The sequence below is a fragment of the Desmodus rotundus genome, chromosome X (genome assembly GCF_022682495.2).
Source record: "Desmodus rotundus isolate HL8 chromosome X, HLdesRot8A.1, whole genome shotgun sequence".
Taxonomy (NCBI): domain Eukaryota; kingdom Metazoa; phylum Chordata; class Mammalia; order Chiroptera; family Phyllostomidae; genus Desmodus; species Desmodus rotundus.
Window position 1 is genome coordinate 10,564,140 of NC_071400.1, and position 21,830 is coordinate 10,585,969.

The window sequence follows — 21,830 nt, forward strand, 5'->3', positions numbered from 1 at the left end:
TTTCTTTGCGTATGCCAAATAATGTTCCTGCTGGCAGTCATATGCTATACTGCATCTTTAATAGTGCAGTGTAATTTGAAACAAGTCACAAGAGAGGCACAGGGTTAGCAGAGACCTCAGAGAGTCATTAGGCCCACTGGTGTGCTTCTAGGCAAGGCTCACTGATCCATGCCAGGTAGTTGCGCGTCTGATACTTTCTGAAAAGGAGGTTCCACGGCATGTCCTAGTAAGCTGCCTTAGTGTTCAGAAGTTCTTTACAGGTCTAATTTTCAACCTTCTGGTTACAATCGAGTCTAATTTTAGTTTATGAATTCCTCTGTCTTTGAGAATCCTGACACATAAAAAAATGTTACAAGTGAGATTGTTAATAGTTAATATTTACAAAACAGTTTATTTTACTGCTGTATACATTTACTCTCTCTAGTTTAAAAGAAATCGGTAAGATGTTATTAAACTAGCATCATTTTACAGAATTTGAGATTCATGGAAGCTGAGTTACTTACCAAAGATAATAGAGTTAGTAAATGGTAGAGCTGGAACACCAACCCAGATATTCTGTCTCTAAATCCTGCATTTTGCCCCATTTTGCCCCAATGTAGAAGCAGCAAAATTTAATCTTTTTTTTTTTATTTTACTGTGTTCATAAATTCAAGAGCTATCAGGTGGAAAGTGCTTTGGGATCACAGAATTCTAAAGTCAAAAGATACCTTAAAAATCATACACTGTGGCAACATAATCTCCTAAAGAGCTCAAATGCTGTAACTAGACTCATGCTACCAGGAAGGCTTTGAACTCAGTGGGGTTTGCAAATGACAATCTGTACTGGTGTGATTGAGTTACTCCTAAGACACAAAACATGAAGATATAGTACTTTGAACACTAGAAAAAAGAGTAAATTAGCATCAGGTTTTTGAGGATGAAGCTCAAGTAAGCAAATAAGGGAGCTGTAGATTGAAAAGTAAAAGAGAAGAATAGGTTTGCCTAAGAGCGTGGAATTTAAAGTGAGAGAGTTCTGGGTTTAAATGCTACTATTCACTAGTTAGATGACCTGGGATGTTATTTAACCTCTCTAAACTTCAGTTTCCTTCTCAATAAAATGGACATAAGTGTGTCTATATCATTGTGTTGATGCAAATATTGAAAGAAGGTATGTGTGTGTGTGTGTGTGTGTGTGTGTGTGATATATATATATATATATATATATTACTTGAGATACCTGGCACAATAAATTATAGTTTTCAGTAATAATAACAATATTATTATCATTATTCCTATTATGGTAGAACAACATCTAAACCCACAGCTAAATTATTTTAAAAGTTTATTGCAGAAAATATTTATTTTATATATGATTTCTGACCTTAAGAACCATACATAAGAATAAGAGGCAACTCAAGACTTACTCTAAGGTGCTTTACTTACCACTGTTTTGCTTTACATGCATTAACTCATTAAATTTTCAATAAATTAAATTAAATTTGATAAATTAAATTAAATTAAAATTCAATTAAATTTGAATTGATGAATGAATCAATATTAAAGATGCCAAAAAAAGTTCCAGTATCCTCTTTGGTACAACTTTATGAACTAGGTAGTGTTAATAGTTCTATTTTACACGTGAATAAAATGAGCAAAACAAGGGTACAATAATTTACTAAGAAGTATTGAAGGCAGGATTTGAATTTAGACAGTCCAGCTCCAGAACTCATACTTTTAACTATTATGACCTACTGTCTTCCCACAATCTGTGGCCTCTACAGCCAACGCCTCTGTTGAATGAGTAATAGCAAACTGGAGCTCTAAACAGCACAATATGAATGCTTTGTAGTTAATGAATTACAATAACACCCATGAAGTGAGAATTAAAAGTGGCTATAAAGTAGCTTCATAAATACTTATGATTATACCTGAAAAAATAATGTAAAGCTAAAGGTTTGTTAATACACGTGCTTGGCTTACACATTTTTTAATGGAAATACCTCAGTCTCATTAGAATGCTGGTATAAATTGCAGATAAGGTCAAGATGGGAATGAGAAGTGGACAGGAGTACAATAAATATATAGGAACTGTGACAGTAAAAGACACAGAAGCTCTCTGTGGAACCCTTACTCCATGCCTTCAAGTGGGGGTGAATTGGGTAAAAAGGCAGGGGACCTAGGAAAACAAAGTACTGTGGCCAACACAGTGCTTATCTGTGCTCTTTTTTGTCATAAACCTTGGTAACTTTCAATTCTTGTCCCATAGCCAAAGGGGCGACAGAAAATACGTTCTTCTCTACCTCCAGGTAAGTTTCCTGAAAACCATCATCCTTAACTTCCACTCACCTCAGTGTATTCCTGGAAAAGTTGCTCAAATTATAGGCTTTTATGTAATTAATTCAATTTTAGATAGAAAGGGGGACACAGTGCTGTCAATACGATCCACAACACCCTCTTACCTTTTTCTGCTGAGCTCAAAACAGTGACTGTGGAAAGAGAGAAAAAGGACAAAATTAGTGGTATTTTAAAAATATTATTTTTCAAATCCATTTTTCCATAGCATTATCTTTAAGCATTTGTCAATGGTACTTTAGGAAATCATTAGCCTGCTGAGATAAGGGAAGCTAAGGATTAAATTTCATTCTTTGTTATCTTCTTTATCTTAAACCTTGAGTAATTAAGAATTTGTACTCATTAAACAAGTATAGCTTGATTTAAAATGAAATAGCAAATGGAAACACTTAAAACTTAAGAACTTAAAAGCTGATAAATTAGGAGATGATTTTTCATTTCTCCAAACTATTCACCCGGTCACACTATTTTGTGACCTTGTGCAATCCTTAACTTCCATAACAGTACCTACTTCACAAGGTTACTTGATATTTAAAATGAGTTAATGCATGGAAATTCTGTTTAGCATAGTATCTGGCACAAGGCAAGAATTTAATGAATATTACTTGTTATTATATTTGAACTAAGATTTCACAGAATATCAGAAATGAAAGAGAATTTAGGGATTATCTCATTTATCTGTGTCAGTGTAAAGATGGGAAAAATGAATTATAGTAGTATCAACTAATTTGCTCAAGGTCATATGGCAAGTTAATGGTAGAGTTGGGATTAGATTCCAGCCTCATAGGCTTTTTCCATGTGCTGTGTCTACCTTCCACAATCATTTCTTCCTGGCATATTGTGATACATACAAAACTTTCATTCATAATGTCATTTGTGCAAAGTGAGGTCTACCTGTCTTTACTCACCAGCAAACATTTGTGTGCACTTGTACTAGGTGCTAAGGTAAGGTGAAATTATAAGGCATGGCTGTCAATCATGAAACATTATTAAATTAAGATAGTGTGGGTACACAATGATAAACACTTAAAAGCCAGAAAAATGGGGTTAAAATAAATAGGGAATTTAATTATATTGTAGGAGCTATTTCCTCGGATACTTCATAAGTCATACCTCCTGTTTTTCTTCATTTGCAGGTCTATTTTTGTTGAGTCTTTAAATATTCTTCTTTTAATGATCATTTGAATGGACTTTGTCAAACTTGTTCCATTTTTTTGGTTTGTGCTAAAAATCTGACAACATAGTATCCTTTTTTCTAATATATCTACCTGGAGATTGACAGCAATTACTTTTTTGTTTCCAGTTAATGAATTTTGCTTAAAAATGACTAAAGGAAGCACATACACAACTTAGACAATAAAAATAGAAGTGGAAACAAGAAACCTTGATGGGTTAACCCAGAAACTCATGACTTTTACACATACATGTTACATGACTACATCAATTCCACCAGACCCTGAATTGGGTTATTAACATCTCTTTCAAAAGGAGTGAGAGAGAGAGAAGAGTAGCTTGGAGGTCACCTTAATAAAGAGTAGCTGACAGTCTTCTGGTTGGTGAACAGGTGGAGGTGCAGGGAGAGTGGTGCACCTGCAGAGGGCATGGAAATTCTATGCCCCTTCCTACTACCTTGCTCTCTGCATCTCTTTGTTTGGCTATTCCGGAGTTAAATCCTTTTATAATAAATCAGTAATCTTCTTCAGCATAACACCTGGCATATATAAGCCTTTTAATAAATAACGGCTGAATTGATGAATGAATCAATATTAAAGATGCCAAAAAAAGTTCCAGTATCCTCTTTGGTACAACTTTATAATTAGAAACCGAATTTCTAATCAAGGTTTCAACATTAAATAGTCAATAAGATCAATGTCAGATTGTAAAAGCAGAGACAGAACAGCCACACATTCTTGTTTTTATTTAAGAAGTCTACCAAGTCAACAGCAATCAAGACTCAACTACAACAGGAGGGTTCACATAAGAGATACTCCTGGATCACCTGGATCAGAAAATAAGGGAGACTACACCAATGAGCCCCTCCTACATAAGACCACTGTGCTACATCTACCACTGGGAGATGTAGCACATCTACCTAATACATAAAAATAAATACAAGGAAGCAACCAAGATGGGAAGACAAAGACTCATGTCCCAAATGAAAGAACACAAGAAATTTTTAGAAAAATAACCAAAAAAAAATGGAGACAAGCAATCTACCAGATACAGAGTTCAAAACGATAGTTCTAGGATGCTCAAAGAACTCAATGAGAACTTCAACAGCATAAAAATGACATAGAAACCATAAAAAAGGACAAGTCAGAAAGGAAGAATACAATATCTGAAATAAAGAAGACATTAGAAGGAATAAAGAACAGGTTAAATGAAGCAGGGGATCGAATCAGTGATTTGGAAGACAAAGTAGCAGAAAACACCCACTCAGTGCAGCAAAAATAAAAAAACAATTTTATTTTTTCAAATATTTTATTTTTTCAAATATTTTATTTATTTATGTTTAGAGAGAGGGGAAGGGAAAGAGAAAGAGAAGGAGAGAAACATCCATGTCTGGTTGCCTCGCACACACTCCCCACTGGGGACCTAGCCAGCAACCCACAGGCATGTGCCCTGACTGGGAATTGAACTGGCAAACCTTTGGTTCTCAGGCCTGCACTCAATCCACTGAGCTGCACCAGCCAGTGCAGATGTACCCAAGGAGGTATAAGGAGACTAAATGGTAAGAGAAAAAATACAAAAAAGATTAAATCAAAAGAAAAAAAAACTTCCCTAACATGGTGAATGAAAAAGACACACAATTCCAGGACCACAGAGAGTCCCAAAGAAGATGAACCCAAAGAAGCCCACACCAAGACACATAATAATTACAATGACAAAGGTAAAGACAAAGATAGAATCTTAAAAACACCTAGTTACCTGCAGGAGACCCACATAAGTCTGTCATCGGATTTCTCAGCAGAAAATATTGGCCAAAATTTAATACAACCAAGACTACTCTACCTAGGAGGGCTATCATTTAAAATTGAAGGAGAAATACCATCCCAGACAATAAAAAGCTAAAAGAGTTAATCACCAACAAACCAGTATTGCAAAAAAAAAAATGTTAACAGGACTTCTATTAGAAAAAGAAAGGAATTTTGGTGGTGAACATGCAATATAAAATACAGATAATGAATTATAGAATTATACACCTGACACATAATTTTATTAACCAATGTCACCACAATAAATTCAATAAATAAAATAATAAAAATTAAAATGTTAATATAAAAAAAGAAGAAAATAGAAACATAATTATAAAGAATGAAATGGCAATAAATACATACATATTGGGAGCATTTGAGATCTTGCTCCCTAGCATATGTCCTCAGTTTGGCTCAAATAAACTCTTATAAAAGACTTCTAAGACTTCCAGTCAAGATGAAACACTAGTAAACATGGCTGGCCTCCTTGCACAACCACATCAAAATTTCAACTAAAATGTATAACAGCCAACACTCATAACCATCAGAACTCGAGTTGAATGGAAGTCTAACAACTATGGAATTAAAGGAATCACATCCATCCAGACTGGTAGAAGGGCAGAGATGCAGAATGAGCTGGTCCCACAACCACGTATGGTAGATAAAAATTCAGGAGGGATATCTCAGGAGTGAAGAGCTCCTGCCCCACACCACGAACCCCAGCACAGAGTTCCAGTACCAGGAAAGTAAGTCCCCATAACTTCTGGCTTCAAAAACCAGCAGGGATTGAGTCGGTGGAAGAAACTCCTGGAGTCTCAAGCAGTTCTCTTTAAACACACACACATGGACTTACTCAGACTCATTCCCTCTGAGCTCCAGTACCAGGGTAACAGCTTGAAAGACACCAGGGGCATATAGGAAAGAACTGAGGTGTCTAGCATCAAGACAGGAGGTAGGGGACAACATTTTTCCATGCAGAAAGGCGGGCAGAGGCCATTGTCCCTTTTCTGAGCCTTCTGCCCACAGAGCCACAGAACCAGCAGGCAGGTGCCATATCTGAGACACTATCAACCTAGCAACGCTGTTTGCTCCATCCTGGTGATTCCCTGAGATTCTGCCTCACTCAAATTATGGGCCTACTCAAACTATAAACTGTGACTTTTGCATATGAATGGCTGGTGTTGGCTCATACTTCACAACTTCCTAAATCCTCTCAAACAAGCAACAGCCAGCCTCAGTGAGCCCCCAGACCCCATACCTCTTAAGTGGCCCCAGGCCTGGCACTAGCAGCAGCCAGCCTAGATCAAAGCTTGGCTTCGCCTGGGAATCTCCAAGCCCAGTACAAATAGCAGCCATCTCAGATTGCTTTATAGATCATGCAGGTGACCACAGGTAGAACACAGGTGGGGTCTGGCTTTGGCCTGCACCACCCAGGAAACCCCAGAGCCTGCACATCCAATGGACAGCTACAGACCATGTCACAGCACCACCACCCTGACCCTGCACAGCTGATCCTCCATGGAGAGTGTAGGTTAGTGGTCAGTGGTCACAGTCAGTCCTTGCACCTGACTGGCCTGGGTAAATCTCCCCCATTGACCTGCCAATAGAAACCAACACTCGACTACAACAGGAGGGTGTACTCAGCCCACATGAAGGGCACACCTTGAGTACCCAGCTTGGGTGATAGTGGAGGCTGTGCCACTGGATCCCACAGGACACCTACTACATTAGGCCACATTACCAAGACAGGGAGTCATAGCAGCTCTACCTAATACATAGAAACAAACACAGGGAGGCTGCTAAAACGAGGACAGAAAGAAACACAGCCTGAATGAAAGAACAGATCAAAACTCCAGAAAAAGAACTAAACAAAACAGAGATAAGCAATCTATGAGATGCAGAGCTCAAAACACTGGTTATAAGGATGCTCAAGGAACTTAGTGAGGACCTCAACAGCATAAAAAAGACCCAGTAAGAAATGAAGGATACACTAACTAAAAAAAAGAACAATTTACAGGGAAACAACAGTAGAGTGGAATAAGCCAAGAATCAAATCAATGACTTAAAACATAAGGAAACAAACAAAAAAAACAACACACAAACAATCAGAGCAACAGGAAGAAAAAGGAATCCATAAAAATGATGATAGTGTAAGCAGCCTCTGGGACAACTTCAGATGTACCAACTTTCACATCATAGGGGTGCCAGAAGGAGAAGAAAAAGAGCAAGAAATAGGAAATCTATTTCAAAAAATAATGAAAAAGAACTTCCCTAATTTGGTAAAGGAAATAGACATGCAAGTCTAGGAAGCACACAGAGAGTCCCAAACAAGATGGATGCAAAGAGGCCCACTCCAAGTAACATCTTAATTAATTAAAATGCCAAAGATTAAAGATGAAGAGAGAATCTGAAAAGTAGCAAGGAAAATAAGACAGTTACCTAGAGGGGAGTTCCCATCAGACTGTCAGCTGATTTCTCAAAAGAGACCTTACAGGCAAGAAGGGGCTGGAAAGAAGTATTCCAAGTCATGAAAGGCAAGGACCTCCATCCAAGATGACTGTATCCAGCAAAGCTATTACTTAGAATGGAAGGGCAGATAAAGTGCTTCCCAGAAAAGGAAAAACTAAAGGAGTTCATCATCACCAAATCATTATTATATTAAATGTTAAAGGGACTTATTTAAGAAAAAGAAGATCAAAACTATGAACATTAAAATGTCAATAAATTCACAACTATCAACAATTAATTAGACAGGGGACTTGACTTTTATGTCCTTTTAAATTCATGAAATCTGTAAGGAGTCAATAAGTTTAAGGGAAATATTTTCTTGCAAACTTATCCGTTGGAAGTTACAGAATTCTTTTTAAAAAGAGGGCCTTTATTCTAAAGCATTGTGGCACTTATCTTGGTAGTTTGGCCTTTCCTTTATTTTTCTAATATTGCCTTTTTTTGTTATTAAAGTAAGAGACTAAGAATACTTTGGTTATATTTAAAAGGAAAATGTTATAGTCATACTAAACTCTTACAAAATGAATCTTTAAGCATGAATCTCTTGGTCATTCTGTTTTTTACTCTCAAAATGGATACTGTTAGTCACCAAAAAATAGCAGAGTAGAGAATTACAGGTTTTCTGTCCTTTCTCCAAAGGACAGAGTGGCAAAAACTGTCAGAATCAACTTTTGTAGAACTGTGGAATCTAGTAAAAAATGCCCAATAATTAGGGGGGAAGAGTTGGTGGAAAAGGAGCTGTCACTTTTTCATAAGAGAATACTGCAGTATGGTAAATTGACTGTCTACCATCCTCCACACCCAAGATTTGGAGAGTCTGTGAGAATGGCTTCAGACAGGTTACCTATGCTTAGAGAGAGAATACACACTACAATTCTCAAATTGTGGTTGTGAGTCTTGCCTTCCTGGTGTCTCCCTGAAAAACCAACACAAAAGCTTTCCTATGTTTTGTCTGTCAGAGCATTCCCAGGCTTGAGGCTCCTTCTTGGGTGGCTTTTGCTGAAAGCATTTGTAAGCACAGGTATTCACCGCAGCACCCCCATGGAGCACAGGACAACACTTGAGACAGGCAACTGACAGAATAAAAAGCTTGGGAAGGAAGACAATGAAAAGGAGATTGGTAAGGAAGTAAGTGTTTAAAAGCTACCATGTGTACCATGGTATTGGGAAGGAAACATACATTGGGAGGGTGGGATGCATGGTCCAAAAAGGCTGAGAACACCCTAAGCATTTACCTTTAACTGACCTTCAGCCATTGGAAAGCAGGGAGTAAATGCTAAGGCAGTGTTAAATGGCCTGGAAGAAATTGAAGGAGTGTCCCCTACACAGAGCTAATCTGGAAAGGCTGGGGGAGTATTTTTCTTCTTTTATATTTTTTATATGTCTCCAGACATTTATGAAATCTTTATCAAATGACTGACCAAAAGCTTAAGGAACAGAGACTTTAAAGAGCACATGTACCAGAGAATAGTTTTTAATACAGAAAAATCACTGAACAAGCAAACAACAACTCACAACAGGCAGCAAAAACAACCCCCCAGCAGGGAGAATCTGATTTCTATTTACACAGATAAATGTACAAGTTAGTAGTATTGTATATTTGGTTTTCCACTCTTATTTATGATATGATTTAAAAAACAAATGCATAAAATGGTAATGATAAATCTATATTAATAGGCACACAATGTATAAAGATGCAATTCATGACAATAACAACATAAAGTGGGGAATGGAGCTGTAAAGAAGCAGAGTTTTGTATACTATTAAACTAAGCTGGTATTAATTCAAATTTCATTATTATAAAGTTAACATGTGAATTGTAATACACAGGATAAGCACGACAAAAAACTAAAAATATATAAAATGAAAGGAAAGGAAAGCAAAATGGGTAATTAAAAATAAATTAATCAAAGCAAACAAAATATAACCAGAGACATTGAAATTAAGAACATTGTAACAATAGCCACAGGGGAGTGGGGAGGGGATAGTGGGGAGAGGGGTCTATAGGAGCTACTATAAAGGACACAAGGACAAAATCAAGGGGGAGGGTAGAGGTGGGAGAGGGAGGTGGGACTGGCTGGGGTGGGGTGGAGGGAGGAGAGAAAATGCAGACAATTGTAACTGAATAAAAATAAATTAATTAATTTTAAAAAATTTAAAAAAATAAAAATAAATTAATCAAATAATAATTCAGCACAAACAATGAGCTATCACTATACACATATTAGGATGACAAAACTCCAAAATACTTAAAACACCAAGTGCTGAGAAGTATGTGGAGTAACAAGAACTCTTATTCATTGCTGGTAAGAATGCAAAATGATATGGCCACTTTGGAAGACAGTTGTTCAAAGATAACCATGTAAATAGTAACCAAAAGAGAGCTAGGGTGGCTATGATAAGACACGATAGACTTTAAGCTAAAACTGATACAGGAGACAATGGAGGATATTATATACTGATAAAGGGGCCAATCCATCAAGGTAACATAACAATTATAAACAAATACACGCCTAACAACAACATTCTAAAATGTAGGAAGCAAACTTTGATAGGATTTAAGGGAGATGTAAACAGTATTAAAATATTAGCTGGAAGGCCCTGACTGGTGTGGCTCAGTAGATTGAGCCGCTGGCCTGCAAACCAAAGGGTCGCCAGTTCAATTCCCAGTCAGGGCACATGCCTGGGTTATGGGCCAGGTCCCCAGTGGGGGATGCACGAGGGGCAACCACACGTTGATGTTTCTCTGTCTTTTTTTATGTCTGTAAATGCCTGAATTATTAAAGAACAAAAATCTCAAATCAGTGATGTTACTTTATACCTTAGGAAGTAAAATAGAAGAGCAAATTACATTGAAAGCTAGCACAAAGAGTGATATAACAAAGAAGAGAGTGGAGGAAAAAAAGAGAACATAAAAACAATAGAATTAATAAAACTGAAACTTGGGAGACCTCTGGCCAAGATGGAGGTATAGGTAAACACACTGTGCCTGCTCGCACAACCAAAAGAAGGATACCAATAATTTAAAAACAAAAAACAACCAGAACTGACAGAAAATTGAACTGTATGGAAATCCAACAACAAAGGAGTTAAAGAAGAAACATTTATCCAGACCTGCAGGAGGGGCGGAGACCCTCAGTTACGTGGAGAGGACTTCAGGCAAGGCGGTGGCTGGAGGACCAAGGCGGGCAAGATGGCAGCTGGCAAGCAAGGAGCAGTCAGCAGATCCTGCAAGGCGGTGGGTGGCGGGCCCAGTGGTCCCACATTCACGCACAGATAAACCAGGAGGAACAAAGGCAGAGCAAAACAGACCACACAACCCCAGGGCTCTATCCCGGAGAAATAAAGCCTCAAACCACTGACTGAAAACCCCTTGAGGGTTGAGGCAGCAGCGGGAGAAACTCCCAGCCTCATAGGAGAGTTGGTTGGAGAGACCCATAGGGTCCCAGAACATACACAAACCCAGAAGGGCCCACTTTGCCTGTGGGTAGCAGAGGACTTGACTAAAACCCTGCAGAGAGCAGAGCAAGCGCCATTGTTCCCTCTCCGTCTCCTCCCCCATATACAACGTCACAGCGCAGCGACCTGGGTTGCCCCGCCCTGGTAAATAACTAAGGCTCTGCCCCTTTACGTAACAGGTGCGCCAAGACAAAAAAAAAAAAAAAAAAAAAAAAAAAAGGCCCAAAAGAAAGAACAGATCAAAGCTCCAAGAAAAAAAAAAAAAAAAAACTAAGTGACAAAGAGAGATCCAACCTATCAGATGCACAGTTCAAAACACTGGTAATCAGGATGCTCACAGAATTGGTTGAATTTGGTCACAAATTAGATGAAAAAATGAAGGCTATGCTAAGTGAAATAAAGGAAAATGTGCAGGGAACCAATAGTGATGGGAAGGAAACAGGGACTCAAATCAATGGTATGGACCAAAAGGAAGAAAAAAACATCCAACCAGAAAAGAATGAAGAAACAAGAATTCAAAAAAAATGAGGAGAGGCTGAGGAACCTCCAGGTCATCTTTACACATTCCAACATCCTAATTATAGGGGTACCAGGGGAGAAGAGGAAGAGCAAGAAATTGAAATTTTATTTGAAAAAATAATGAAAGAGAACTTCCCCAGTCTGGCAAAGGAAATAGACCTCCAGGAAGTCCAGGAAGCTCAGAGAGTCCCAAAGAAGCTGGACCCAAGGAAGCACACACCAAGGCACATCAGAATTACATTATCCAAGATTAAAGATAAGGAGAGAATCTTACAAGCAACAAGAGAAAAGGACATAGTTACCTACAAAGGACTTCCCATAAGACTCAGCTGATTTCTCAAAAGAGACCTTCCAGGCAAGAAGGGACTGGCAAGAAGTATTCCAAGTCATGACAGGCAAGGACCTACATCCAAGACTGCTCTATCCAGCAAAGCTATCATTTAGAATGGAAGGGCAGATAAAGTGCTTCTCAGATAAAGTCAAGTTAAAGGAGTTCATCATCACCAAGCCCTTATTCTATGAAATGTTAAAGGGATTTATCTAAGAAAAAGAAGATCAAAAATATGAACAGTAAAATGACAGCAAACTCACAGTTAATAACAACCACACCTAAAACAAAAACAAAAGCAAACTAAGTAAACAACTAGAACAGGAATGGAATCACAGCAATGGAGATCACATGGAGGGTTATCAACAGGGAAGTGGGAGGGGGAGAGGGGGGAAAAGTTACAGAGAATAAGTAGCATAAATGGTAGGTAGAAAATAGACGGGGGGAGGTTAAGAATAGTATAGGAAATATAGAAGCCAAAGAACTTATATGTACGACCCATGGGCATGAACTAAGAGGGGGGAATATGGGTGCGACGGGGTGTGCAGGGTGGAGGGGAATAAAGGGGGGAAAATGGGACAACTGTAATAGCACAATCAATAAAATACATTTTTAAAAACCCTGAAACTTAGGACCTTGAACAGGTCAAGTAAACTGAACAAAAAAGGACAAAGAATAAAATTACTAATATCAGAAATGTAAGTGAAGTCATTAATAGAAAACTTTCATAAATAGAAAGCATTAAATAGGAACAATTGTATGCCAACAAATTAGATAATGTAGATGAAATGGACAAATTCCTAGAAAAACAGAAAACACCATTACTGACTCAATAAGAAAAAGAATGAGCAAACTTCTAAGTAAAAAGATTGAGCCCTGGCTGGTGTTGCTCAGTGGATTGAGCGCAGGCCTGCAAACCAAGGGTTGCAGGTTTGATTCCCAGTCAGGGCACATGCGTGGGTTGGGGGCTGGGTCCCTAGTGGGGGGGCGTGACAGAGGCAACCACACATTGATGTTTCTTTCCATCTCTTTCTGCCTCCCTTCCCTTCTCTCTAAAAATAAATAAATAAATCTTTAAAAAAAAGATTGAATCAGTAATCAAAAACCTCCCAACAAAGCAAAGTCAAGGCCAGATGGCTTCACTAGTGAATTGTACCAAATATTTAAAGAATGAACATTAATCCTTTTCAAACTCTTACATGAATTTGAAGATGAAAGAATACTTTCTAACTCATTATATGAAGCCAGCATTATCCTGATACTCAAGGTAAATAAAGAAATCACAAAAAAAGAAAACTACATACAAATATCTCTCATGAATATACGTGCAAAACTGCTCAATTACTGGCAAGTCAAATTCAACAGCATGTTAAAAGATTATACATCGTGATCAAGTGAGATGAGGCCAAGAAATCTAAGGGTAGTTCAACATATGAAAGTCAATCATGTAAGGCAGTCCATTAATAGAATACAGAAAACCCCACATGATAATCTCAATTGATGCTAGAAAAGCATTTCACAATATTATACACACACTTTCATGAAAAATTCTGAAAAAACTAAAAACAGAAGAGAAGTTCCATGACTTGATAAGGGCATTCATGGAAAATCCATAGCTACTCAGTGAAAGCTTTCTCCCCCGGATAAGAAACAAGGTTGGGATGTCTGTTTTCACTACTTCTATTTAACTGGATGTTCTAACCAGTGCAATTAGGCGAGGGAAAAAAGCATCCAGATTGGAGAGAAGTAAAATTATCTTTGTTTTCAGATGATATGCTCTTATGTATAAATAATTCTAAAGAATCCACCAAAAGAACTGTCAGACCTAATGAACAAATTCATCAAAGTTGCAAAACACAGGATCAGCACTCCATATCAGTTTTATTTCTATGTACGAGCAATGAAAAATCAGAACAAGAAATTAAGAAAACTATTCCATTTCTAATAGCATCAAAAAGAATACAATATTAGGAATAAATTTACAAAAAGAGACTCAAGACTTACACACTTAAAATTCCAAAATACTGCCCTGGCTGGGTGGCCCAGGACGTTGGAGCATTGTCCCGTACAAGAAAGGGTTGTGGGATCAATCCCTGGGCAGGACACACACCCAGGTTGTCAGCTGGGTCCCCAGTCAGGGTGCATATGGGAGACGGCTGATCAATGTTTCTCTCTCACATTAATTTCTCTCCCCCTCTCCCTCTCTTTCTCTCTCTGTAAAATCAAAAAACATATCCTTGGGTAATGATTTAAAAATATAAAATAAGTAATGAACAAAATAAACTAATGGGAAAAATTGAACCAGAGATATAGAAACATGGGACAGACTAATAGCTGCAGGAGGAGAGGAGGGGGTTAATAGTGGAAGGAAAGGGAAGGGACTAGTCCAAGAACATGTATGAATGACTCATGGACGTGGACAATCCAAGGGAACAGATTGACTGTGGTCAAGAGGGGTGGGCTGGGTAGAGGGGGGCAAAAGGGAAAAAAACTAGGATAACTGTAATAGAATAAACAATAAATAAATGAATAAATAAGGACAAAGGGAGAATATATACAATAAAATAAAATTCCAAAACACCGAAATAAATGAAAAGATACCCCATGTTAAAAGGGTTGGAAAACTTGATATTGTTAAGATGACAATTCTCTCCAAAACAATACATAAATTCGGTACAATCAAAATTTCACTGACCATTTTGCAGAAGTGGAAAGCTCATCCTAAAATTCATGTGGAATTGCAAGAGACCCTAACCAAAACAGTCTTTTTGGGGGTGGACATGCCATTTCAAGACAGTCTTAACCAAGAAAAATAAAGTTGTGAAAATCACACTTCTGGATTTCAAAATGTATTACAAAGGTACAGTACTTAACACTGTGGTACTGGCTGAAAGACAGACGATGGATCGATGGGAGAGAGTTAAGAGACCAGAAATAAATCCATACAATTGACCAATTGATTTTTGACTATCGTGTCAGAACTATTTAATGGAGAAAGAATAGCCCTTTCTACACATGATACTGGAACAACTGCATAGCCACATCCCAAAGAATGAAGGGGACTCATACCTCATGCTTACACAAAAATCAACTCAATAGACCAAAGACTCAAATGTAAGACCTAACACTATACAACTCTTAGGAGAAAACACAGGGATAACTCTCTATGACCTTGCATTTGGCAATGGATTCTTAGATATGCACCAAAGGCACAGGTAACAAAAAAAGACATAAACTGAATTTTATCAAAATTAAAAATTGTGCATGCATCAAGCAATACTCTCAAAAAATGAAAAGGCAACTCGTAGAATGGGAGAAAATATTTGTAAATTATTTATCTGATAGGAGCCAAGTATTCAGAATATACAAAGAAATCTTACTATTCAAAAACAAAAAGACAGATAACTCAATTTTTAAAGGGCAAAGAACCTGAATAGGCATTTCTTAAAACAAGATACACAAACGGTCAACAAGCACATGAGAAGACACTCAGCACCACTAATCATCAGGGAAATACAAATGAAATTCACGAGGTGCTCCATACCCTCTATGATATGCGTAATAAAGACGGAAAACAACACGTGTTCGTGAGGATGTGGAGAAACTGGAACCCTCCTATGTTACAGGTAGGAATGTCAAGTTGTGTAACCACTGCGGAAGTTATTTTGGAGATTTCTTAAAAATTTTAACACAGAATACAGCCCAGCAATTTCCACCCCCTCCCTGATATTTACTCAAAAGGATTGAAAGCAAGTATTCAAACCAATATTTGTTTATAGCAGCAAATAGATGAAAACAGACATCTGTTCAAAATAGACGAAAGGTGGAAACAACCCAAATATCTATCAACTAGTGAATGGATAAAGTGTGGTATGTACATAAAATAGGATATTATTCAGCCATAAAAATGAATGAAGTGCTGTTAGATACTACACTGTGGATGGGCCTTAAAAATATGATACAGTTGAAACAATGCAGACACAAAGCACACATACAGAGTGGGGCAAAAGTAGGTTCATGGTTGTGAGTATGCAAAACACAGAGGTAATTCTTGTGTTATTTATCAAGCATTGTATTATTTTCCATATGAACTATTGTAAACCTAGTTTTGCCCCACTTTGTGTTGTATGATGCCGTTTATGTGAAACATCTAGAGTAGGTACATCGACAGTGACAAAGCACGGATCAGTGACCGGTAGACACTGGGGGTAGAAGGAAATGCGGAGTGACCGTTTGATGACAGTGGGGTTTACTTTTGGAGTGAGTCAATGTTTTGAATCTAGATATTAGTTATGGTGTACAGCATTGTGAATATACTGAAGGTCAATGAATTGAACACTTTAAAATTCATTAATTTTATGTTGAGAATTTTACCTAAAAAAGTCAATTTCTTAATTTTCTCCCTGTCTAAAAGTCTAAGCTGCTTATTTTCTTGAGCCAAGCAGAATCCCTTATATCCTCATTCATAATAGTAACAAGTTACTATGTAATAAGCTCATACAATGTGTTATCAAATGTGATGTATGTTTTTCATATACTATATTATTTAAAATCTCACAATAACAATGTATAACGGCATATAGTAGATGCTAAGCAAGTTCTGTGGTATGAACGAACAAGCATACAATTAAGGTTTATGTGAGGCATCTGAGGTTGAGAATGTTCTTCACTTTCTGCAGGTCTTCTAGTTAGTAAACGGCAGAAGTCACACTCTAAGACAAAAATACCACTTTCTTTGGCTTCAGCTCTAACCTCACATTAGAGAGGAAGACATCAGGTTCTATTTCTGGAAAGAAGTCCTTAATATTACTTTTTCAGACATATTGAAACTCCAATCTGTTAATTTGGTTGTGTTTCTTTTATATCAGGCAGTCTTGACATCCAATTGTCCATTAATTTACTAAACGTGTGACTAAGGAAATGCAATCTTTCTGAAATCCAGGTCTCTAACTTGTTAAAGATTGAAAAATGAAGATGACAGGATAGACTGGTGGAGCCAGAATTGGAAGTGAAGGCTACCTTACTCTCTTGTGTTTTAAATAATAGTAACTCGTGCAAAATGTTAAGAAAACATTGTTCAGGCCAAATAACATACATCTGCAGCCTACATTTGGCCTGTGAGTCATGAGTTTTCACCTCTGTATTAGTTGAAAGGAGGCACTGTGGTAGTTAACACATAGAACGTTTGCACTGGTTCTAACTTAGTCTTTACCTCACTTTGCTCATCTGTGCCTCAGTTTGCATATTTGTACAGGGGGGATGTATGATTATTGTGAGGATTAAATAAGTTACTACACAGAGAGTAATACACCTACAGGGCTTAGAGTATTGCCTGCTACAGATTAAGCACAATGTAACTGTTAGCCATAATCATATTCATTTTTAAATGATTTCTTCGCAAAGCTCATGTAGGTCGGTATTGAAAATTTCCAAAATATGTGTAACAGTATTTACAATGTGGCATTGAACTTAGACACAAAGTCCATGCCATAATAATGGAGCTGAACTTTTAACCCTTCAATCAGTCCTTCAAAAAAGCAAGACGGTGAGGTTTAAGAATAGAAAAACTTGCAGTCATTGAACAGCCCACTTAATGAACCCCAAAATCATATTTAGACAAAGAAAGAAAAACAAAGCAAAATTTGTACCTGTGAAGGCAACTAATCGTATTTAATTTTAATAACTGTTTCAGCATTTTCCACAATAAATCTAAGAAGGTGATGAGAAAATTTTAAACTCTGATGCACAAAATTGATTAGAAGAAAATACTATATTGGAAAAGAAGGTTATCTCCTGCCTCCCTAGTTAATCCCGGAATGGACTATTGCTTTGTCAAATGTGTAAGAGAAAGGAGTTACAAGTGGAGTCAGTCCTGGGGTTGGAATAAAGCAGGATCTAACCATAATTTTTAAGGTGAGAGGAATCTGGTATGAAGAAATAAAGCAATCTTGGGAGGAATCGGGAGGGAATGTCCAACAGGACAAATAGGAGTCCTAATGTGAGAGGATAGGAAATATACTGGGAGCTGACAGTGAATGAATAGGGAACATTATAGGACACAAGTTTAAGGGTGCTAGAAATGGGATTCTCGTATTAAAGTGACAATAAGTATTAGTCGATTCTTGGAGAAGAAATGGGAATTCCTCAATATGAGACAAGAGGGGCAGGGGAGATCTTCCTGTGAGAAAAACAAAGGTTATGCTCGGAGGAGACAGGATAAAATGAGGACATTAGTGATAAAGATAAGGGACTGTAGGGTAATCCAAGTGGTGGAATCACAGGGTAGGGTCTTGGGGTTTATGTCTAGAACACTTGTGGAATTTTGAGTTTATAAGAACAGGATACACCATGGGGACCATTTTATAGATAAGGAGGAGATGGAACGCTCTCTAGTGTGACAGGACAGGGTACAAGAGGACACCTCAAATTTATAAAAATGGGTGGTCTGATGAAGCGGGGCAAGAAATAAGCTCTCAATGAGAGCGACAGGAAATATTAGACATTTCAGTGGGAACAGATGGTGTTTTTCTTGTTTGAGAAGACAGTGTACAAGTGCGATCCTAGGGGAAAGTAAGAGAAAAATAATTGGAAGAATCCCAGAGAAAGAGGATGGCAAATGTGGGGCTAACTGTGGAAGAGGAGTCGAGGAGGTGCGGAGTAGATTTCCAAAAAGATGAAAGGGCGGATGAACGTTAGAAAAGTAGTGGCCCTCGGAAGGAGTATAAGAGATATTGTGAGAAGCCTTGTGGGAGAGTAAAGAGAACACTCTAGTGTGAGAAGACAATGGACAAGGCAGGGCCGTAGTGTGATAAAAAGCAAGGTGACTAGCATGAGGTGTCAGCAAATAATGTGGAGCCTCTAAGGGAAGTACTGAATGCTCCTCAAAGCAGGAAGGCAGGAGACTAAAGGGAACCCTAGTGTGATAAAGTTAGGGGCTCTAGTGTTAGGGGACAAGGCAGGATATATTGTAGCGCTCCCACTACATTGGAGAAAATGAAAAAACAGGGAGAGTGAATGGATGGTTTACCACTTTGCAAAAGGGTTAATTAACCTTGATGGGGTAGAAGAAGGTGTGCTGAGGGATCCCAAGTGGGAGAAGATGTGCAGCACTTCAAACAACGTGAGAGGATACGGGAAAAGGATACATGCCTGTGTTGGAAATAGGAGAGCTAGTAAGAGAATACAGGAAATATTTTGAGATTTCTAGGAAGAGGATTTGGGAAGCGTGGCACTGCTAGTTGAATGCATTGGTGGGATTCACAATGTAAGTACACAGTTTAAGGATACGGGATCTGCTGTTTCCTCTCTTTGGTAGGGCGGGAGACCCCAGAACGGAAACACAGGGCACAAGTGTTTGTCCGGTATGAGAAAAGGGGGCCCTAGCGGGAAGAGCAAGGAATTTCTTGTGAGCAAGGCCAGGAAATAACGTAAGAAACCCTAGGTGAGAAGCGATGGCGACAATGTGGGATCCTCGTGGGAGGGCGCAAGAAATACTGTGGGAAACCAGAAGCTGGAGGTGGGGTGGGGGGGAACTCTCTAGGGAAGTAAAGAAAAACCGCAGTGTGAGGGCGAAGAGCACAGGGAGCACACCGTAAAGGGTAGGGCAGACGGTGATGCTGGAGCATAATTTCCCTACCTTACGTGCCCAGCTCCACTTACCCAGGCAGAGTTCAAAGACGTAGGCATAATAAGACCAGAGCACGACGAGGACGATAACAAGCACTGGCACCCAAGAAAGTACCCGGCGGCAGCACCGCAGCGCCGCGGACAGAGCCATCTTCCAGCCCCGCCGCATCTTCAGCTCGAAGATCGACCGAGCAGGCCTGCTGGCGCCGGGTCGGAACTGTTGGGGCCGCAGCTGGGAGGCAGGAAGGCGCGTTGCGCGGCGCTCCACTGCCTACCCTGGCTGCAACCTTCTCACCCAGCTGCCGCCACCTGTGGGGCTGCAGGGCAGAGTGCGCCCCGGCTGGCACAGGGAGCGTGAGTCACGGCGAAGAGGAACTGGCCTTTTGGGAGCGGAAGGTGATCCCGACAGGCAGTCGAGCCTGGGCAAGCTCAGAGAGAGTGCCGGCCCTCCCCTTTTCTCCTCTCCCACCCACTTGCTACGGCGCTAGATGCAGGGCTAGACCTCTGCAAAACTGTAAAGCAGAAGAAATTTGGGTCTGCCCATCTGCTCTGACTGCACTGAGTCCACGCTCATCGCCTCTCTGAGCTCTGTTTCTTTCTCTTTCTCTTTGCACTCTGCCCCCAACACACACGACAACACCTACACGCAGTGTCAAAGATGCACCTTAACATCTCCTGACTTAAAGGTCACTCAGCTTCATCCTCCCACTGTTGCTTGAACAATATGCTTAACACGTAATGCTGCAGTCCCTGCTTGAGTAAGTCCGTGGACAGGGCGCTTCCTCCTTCCTTCTCTTCTTCCCATCCCCCTGAGTTAGATTAGTCCATTTTCACAATAAATAAACATATGGATATAGAAAAAACAAATGGGGGACACATTAATTTTGTGACGGCTCAGGAAAAGCTACAAAGGTAGTGATATTTAAGCTGAGCTTTAATAATTGAGTGTGCCAGGCAGATGAGAGTGGAAGGAGCTTTAAACAGAGGAAAGAGCATTTGCAAGGGTACAGAGTAATAAATATCCAGTATGTTCTAGGGATACCTACTATGGCTTGAGAAGAGGGCGTGTGGAGAGGAGAGCCTCGTTGTAAGACGGAGAATATAGACTGAGGGCAGGGTTTGAAGGTCCTGTAAAACAGACTATGAACAGCCATTAAAGATTTGAGGACCACGGAATTACATTATCACAGACGTATTTTTGTAAAAGAACTGGCGGAATTTCAGACAGGAGGATGGCCTGAAAGCAGAGAGACCAATTAGGGAAGCAAATTAATTCAACAAATGTTTTCGCAGCGGTTGCTTTGTGTTAAGCCGAATTTAGTATAAAAGGAATGACAAAACAGAGGCCCTGTCCCCAAGAAGCTCATGTTCTCATTGGTGCAATAGTTGTTCAGTGACACAAGTACAAGTACAATAATAGAAGTATAGCAAGCTTTTGGCATTTATGGGTTTGATACCCACTGTCTAATGATTTTCAAAGATCTATGACAGGAAGAAATTTGCAGTTTTGCTGAGACCCGTCATTGATCCACATTCTGTATAACCGCAGTGTGGGAGCAAGGATTTCAACAAGCTTTTCTCTATTCTTTATTCATGGTTATATACACAGTAAATTTCCGGAAGGTACAAGAGCTTTGTTTTCTTCAGATTAAGTTAACTTCATGGTTGTATTACTAAATTGATGATATAATGAAATGCAAACTCATTACAGTTGTAATATTTTAATAGCCCAATTAATTACCTGAGCCCTAAGGTACTGACATGGATAATTAAATATGTTTTTTGAGCTTTATCAAGATACGATTGACAAATAAAAATTGTATTTAATTAAAATATATAGCGTGATGATTTGCTATATATATGCTGCAGTGTTTATGTGAAATGATTACCACAATCAAGCTGGTTAACACATCCACCACCTCACAGAGTTACCATTTTTTGACAATTTTTATTAAGATATATTTGACATGCAACATTGACTAAGTTTAAACTGAGAATATATTGTTTTGATACATTTATAATTGCAATACGATTGCCATTGTAGCATTAGCTAAAACTTCTATTATATCACGTAATTATAATTT

General features: G+C 38.7%; 1 protein-coding gene across 1 annotated transcript in view; it reads right to left on the reverse strand.

Moving 5' to 3' along the window:
- Nucleotides 1–20,357, reverse strand: part of ZDHHC15 (zinc finger DHHC-type palmitoyltransferase 15) — a 75,092-nt gene extending 54,735 nt beyond the window's left edge. Inside the window, exons 1-2 of the mRNA XM_024555276.4 lie at nucleotides 19,780–20,357; nucleotides 2,439–2,465 (exon numbers count right to left, since the gene is read on the reverse strand). Coding sequence (XP_024411044.1) covers nucleotides 2,439–2,465; nucleotides 19,780–19,915 — 163 coding nt within the window. The 5' untranslated portion in view covers nucleotides 19,916–20,357. The remainder of the gene's footprint in view (nucleotides 1–2,438; nucleotides 2,466–19,779) is intronic.
- Between the last annotated feature and the right edge of the window lie 1,473 nt (nucleotides 20,358–21,830).